At 45.6% G+C, this 5,372-nt stretch overlaps 1 protein-coding gene across 1 annotated transcript; it reads left to right on the top strand.

Moving 5' to 3' along the window:
* Positions 1 to 349: 349 nt before the first annotated feature.
* On the top strand, positions 350 to 4,989 carry LOC139758590 (uncharacterized). Its single transcript, XM_071680108.1, has 3 exons — positions 350 to 379; positions 537 to 767; positions 4,325 to 4,989. The coding sequence occupies exons 1-3, from the start codon at positions 368 to 370 to the stop codon at positions 4,580 to 4,582; spliced, it is 501 nt and encodes a 166-aa protein (XP_071536209.1). The 5' UTR covers positions 350 to 367; the 3' UTR covers positions 4,583 to 4,989.
* The last annotated feature ends 383 nt before the right edge of the window (positions 4,990 to 5,372 follow it).

Genomic DNA, 5,372 nt, shown 5'->3' on the forward strand with positions numbered 1-5,372 from the left:
ATAGCGAGTGAGATCCGAATATAACTTAGGCATGTTTGATCCGATTTCAGGGTAAGTCCTGGGACGGGAATGATCTTACTGTTGGCCCGTAATCAAAAATCCATACGAAGGAGAGAGAGAGAGAGAGAGAGAGAGAGAGAGAGAGAGAGAGAGAGAGAGAGAGAGAGAGAGAGAGAGAGTCTGAGCCATGATACAAATCATCTCTCATGAAAAAAAAGATAGTGTCTCGGAATACACCACCGATCAGAACTGCTTTCACGTCAGGAGGCGGAGTGGGCTGGCTGGGAAACGTCAGGTCCAGTATATATATATAAGTCGGCCTCTTGCCTCCCTACCCACCAGCGTCACGTCTCCAGCAACAGAAGCGATGTCTCCCACTGTCAGTAGTACAACACAGCGATTCTCTTTACATTTACACTCTGTAAACCACCGTAAATGTGGGATTTAATTGTTTACTGATGGTTCGATCATACGTTGTATAGTGAGAAATTTCAGCTCAAACTTCTCACAAGTTATATTTTTGTCTCACTTTTTAGATTGTTTTGTTGGCGGTGTTTGTGGCCACTGCCTGTGCTGGCCCTAGCTCTCCCCAGCCCTACGCTACCCCGTCCCACGCTGCCCTGTCCCATGCTGCCCCGTCCCACGCTGCCCCGTCCCACGCTGCCCCGTCCCAAGCTGCCCCGTCCCAGGTTGCCCCTGAAAGTCCCACAGCCTCAGCGGAGAGGACCGCCCGCACTGTCCCCTCCTACAGCGCCCCCAGCAAGAATGTAAAAAAAAAAAAGATATTTTTTTAGTAATCAAATGAATGATATATCAATATTTACTATGCTAACATGATAATGTTTAATCTAAGAATAATATATAAATCTACTACATTATAAAGATCTCTAATACACGTATGTAAGCCTTTGCAAACAGTATACAACCCAAATCCTTTTTTTAATTTTAATAGAAAATGAAATGAATTATGTAGATAGTCATTATCATGATACACGAATGATGTTCCAGTTAATCACTTGATTACCTTTCAGATGTTTATATATGTCCAGCTCTGTGTCTATACACATGCTTCAGTGATATGAACATGGAGGGGTAAGGTATACTTGGAATGTGTGTGTATGTGTGTGTGTGTGTGTGTGTGTGTGTGTGTGTGTGTGTGTGTGTGTGTGTGTGTGTGTGTGTCCGTCTGTCTGTCAGTCTGTCTCTGCCTGTGTCTGTGTATGTGTGCATAAGCGACATTCTATTTGTTATACAGTGCGGGGATGGAGCTCTCCACCCGTGGTGTCTTTCTCTACTATCACATAACTCTACAATACTTTCTGCACTGTACACTATCTGCACTGTACACTATCTGCACTGTACACTATCTGCAATGTACACTATCTGCAATGTACACTATCTGCACTATACACAATCTTCACTATACACTATCTGCACTGTACACTATCTGCACTATACACTATCTGCACTGTACACTATCTTCACTATACACTATCTTCACCATACACTATCTGCACTATACACTATCTGCACTGTACACTATCCACTATACACTATCTTCACTATACACTATCTTCACTATACACTATCATCATCGACCGTATAACATTCACCCATGATCTCATGTTGTCAGTGTAATTCTTTACATCTTCGTCTCAGAAATCTATATCAAATTTCTAGCTGTTACTTTTGGTTGCTCCTATTTCATGTCTCTCAAGGACCAGCTCATTACCGACACTGTTAAATTGTTGGAAAAGGTGAGGACTTAGATCAACTCACCCTATTTTCTTTTCTCTTCTATAGTGGACGGCTTTCCAACTTCTGCTGCCCTGTCTTCCTCATCTCTTTCATCTCGGGTACGATCTTAGCCGGCCTCTTCTAGACCTTCTCTATCTTATCTTTATGATCCTGTGACCAAAACCTGAGTTGCACATTATAATCAACCTCTGAAATAGATTGAAATAATTTACTGAATATCTCTTTCTTCATCTGCTTAAAGGCAGATCACTTATGATCCGACAGTTTGTGACGGTACACCGAATACAGTTTCAAACCCTAAGTCCCTTTGACATATGGAATCACAATGCTCCTTTCCTGTCACATTATGATGATATCTAACCAGTTTTCCACTGTATTCAGTCATCCTTATCTTGCATTCCCCTGGGCTGCGATCCATCAACCATTCATCAGACCAACACTGGGGCTTGTCGGGTCCTGGTTCAAGCTGATGCAATCCACCTCCTCCCTTGCTTCATCCACAAACATATTCCCGGATGAGCCAAGTCTTTCATGAGCCCAGTCCTTCATGAGCCCAGTCCTTCATGAGCCCAGTCCTTCATGAGTCTAGTCCTTCGTGAGCCTAGTCCTTCATGAGCCTAGTCCTTCATGAGCCCAGTCCTTCATGAGCCCAGTCCTTCATGAGCCTAGTCCTTCATGAGCTCAGTCCTTCATGAGCCTAGTCCTTCATGAGCCCAGTCCTTCATGAGCCCAGTCCTTCATGAGTCTAGTCCTTCATGAGCCCAGTCCTTCATGAGCCCAGTCCTTCATGAGCCCAGTCCTTCATGAGCCCAGTCCTTCATGAACCTAGTCCTTCATGAGCCTAGTCCTTCATGAGTCTAGTCCTTCATGAGTCTAGTCCTTCATGAGCCCAGTCCTTCATGAGCCTAGTCCTTCATGAACCTAGTCCTTCATGAGCCAAGTCCTTCATGAGTCTAGTCCTTCATGAGCCTAGTCCTTCATGAGCCCAGTCCTTCATGAGCCTAGTCCTTCATGAGCCCAGTCCTTCATGAGCCCAGTCCTTCATGAGCCCAGTCCTTCATGAGTCTAGTCCTTCATGAGCCCAGTCCTTCATGAGCCTAGTCCTTCATGAGCTCAGTCCTTCATGAGCCTAGTCCTTCATGAGCCCAGTCCTTCATGAGCCCAGTCCTTCATGAACCTAGTCCTTCATGAGCCTAGTCCTTCATGAGTCTAGTCCTTCATGAGCCTAGTCCTTCATGAGCCCAGTCCTTCATGAGCCTAGTCCTTCATGAACCTAGTCCTTCATGAGCCAAGTCCTTCATGAGTCTAGTCCTTCATGAGCCTAGTCCTTCATGAGCCCAGTCCTTCATGAGCCTAGTCCTTCATGAGCCCAGTCCTTCATGAGCCTAGTCCTTCATGAACCTAGTCCTTCATGAGCCAAGTCCTTCATGAGTCTAGTCCTTCATGAGCCTAGTCCTTCATGAGCCCAGTCCTTCATGAACCCAGTCCTTCATGAGCCCAGTCCTTCATGAGCCTAGTCCTTCATGAGCCCAGTCCTTCATGAGCCTAGTCCTTCATGAGCCTAGTCCTTCATGAGTCTAGTCCTTCATGAGCCTAGTCCTTCATGAGCCTAGTCCTTCATGAGCTCAGTCCTTCATGCAAGTCATCGACACAGATCAAAAAACAGCAGCTGCCCCACGACCGCTCCCTGTGGCACGCCGCTGGTGACCCTGACCCACTCAGAAGAATCTTCTCTGATGCACGTCTGACCTTCCCATCCACCCAGACCATTTTTGATCCACCAAAGAAGTCACCTCCCCTTTACATCCACCCAGCTGTTCAAGAGAGATTATAATGTCTGCATTCAGAGGTTAAATAAGCCATTACTTTCTTGTACGCTGCCAGGTCACGATATATGCTGAACACAAAAGAAGCAGAAGAGGAAAAAAAAATCCACCGCATCGCAGAGTCGTGTACGACACTGTGAAGTGGATGATATCTCCCAAACGACCGGCAGCACGTCCCCTCTGGCCGACTGACTTACAACTGCGCTGCCAGCCGTCCGACGAATGACAGAACGGACGCGGTCGTGACCTCTGATGTGCTGACTTTATCTTCATCGTAGGATCATTGGTGGATCAGAATCCTGCTGATTTTAAGTATTTTATTATAAATGGATACACAGACAGAGAGACACAGACAGACACAGAGAGACAAAGACACAGACAGACACAGAGAGACAAAGACACAGACAGGAAGACACAGAGAGAGAGACACAGACACAGACAGAGAGACACAGACACAGACAGAGAGACACAGACACAGACAGAGAGACACAGACACAGAGAGACAAAGACACAGACAGAGAGACACAGACACAGACAGAGAGGCAAAGACACAGACAGAGAGACACAGACACAGACAGAGAGACAAGGACACAGACAGAGAGACAAAGACCCAGACAGAGAGACAAAGACACAGACAGACCAAAAGACTGACAGAGACCCAAGAACAGCCCATTCTAGAGACCACGATTTATCATTTTCTGGTGTATGAATCGTGTAACGTGATGTGTTATCTTGGTCAGGTTTTCGCGGGGTACGACTTCACTTACATCGTGAGGGACGACGACTCCGGCAACAGCTATGGCCACCAGGAGACCCGTGATGGCTACGACACCAAAGGCTCCTACTACGTGCCTCTTCCCGACGGTCGCCTCCAGAAGGTCACTTACTACGTCAACGGCGACTCCGGCTTCGTGGCCGAGGTCACTTACGAGGGCGAGGCCACCTACCCGCCCTACAACCCTGCACCAGCCTACAAGCCAGCCACAGACTATGCCTAGAGTTTCCTCTCGTTACTTTAAGTCATGTTGTTAAAGATAATTTGTTGTTATGATTTCTACATCATTTCCACCGACATTGTTATATGAACAAAGTGTTTTGATGTCTGGATTATGTTTCGAAACATCCAGATGGGGTTTCAAAATGTTTAGATGGTGTTTCGAAACGTCCACAATGTGTTTCGAAACGCCCGGATGGTGATTCAGAACGTCGAAATGGTGTTTCTTTTGACACGTTCACAATGTGTTTCGACACGTCGGGATGGTGTTTCGAAACGTCGGGATGGTGTTTCGATTTATTCATGGCTTGTCGATAAGCAGACCTTAGACATAGACCAGACTGGTTGACACTCCTCAGTAAACTAACGAAAGGTTTACTGTGGGTTTACATGTAATCGTAAGTTATGCAATAAAAGATAGACTGATATTAATAGATTTTAATACATAAAGAATCCAATGATAAATGGTATCCGTTTCATTTCTTTAAGTGTATAGGTGTAGGTGAATCTGATGTAATGAAAGTTAAGAACATTTGGTATGTTGGCTATCAAGGAGAGAACATGAGGTATGCTGGCTACCAAAGAGAGAACATGAGGTATGTTGGCTATCAAGGAAAGAACATGAGGTATGCTGGCTATCAAAGAGAGAACATGAGTTATGTTGGCTGTCAAGGAGAGAACATGAGGCATGCTGGCTATCAAGGAGAGAACATGAGGTATGTTGGCTATCAAGGAGAGAACATGAGGTATGTTGGCTATCAAGGAGAGAACATGAGGTATGCTGGCTATGAAGG

The sequence above is a fragment of the Panulirus ornatus genome, chromosome 30 (genome assembly GCF_036320965.1).
Source record: "Panulirus ornatus isolate Po-2019 chromosome 30, ASM3632096v1, whole genome shotgun sequence".
Taxonomy (NCBI): Eukaryota; Metazoa; Arthropoda; class Malacostraca; order Decapoda; family Palinuridae; genus Panulirus; species Panulirus ornatus.

Bases quoted from the DNA above. Each gene is read 5' to 3' on its own strand.
- LOC139758590 (XM_071680108.1), top strand. The intron at 768-4,324 runs GTAAAAAAAAAA...TATCTTGGTCAG, and splicing joins ACAGCGCCCCCAGCAAGAAT to GTTTTCGCGGGGTACGACTT.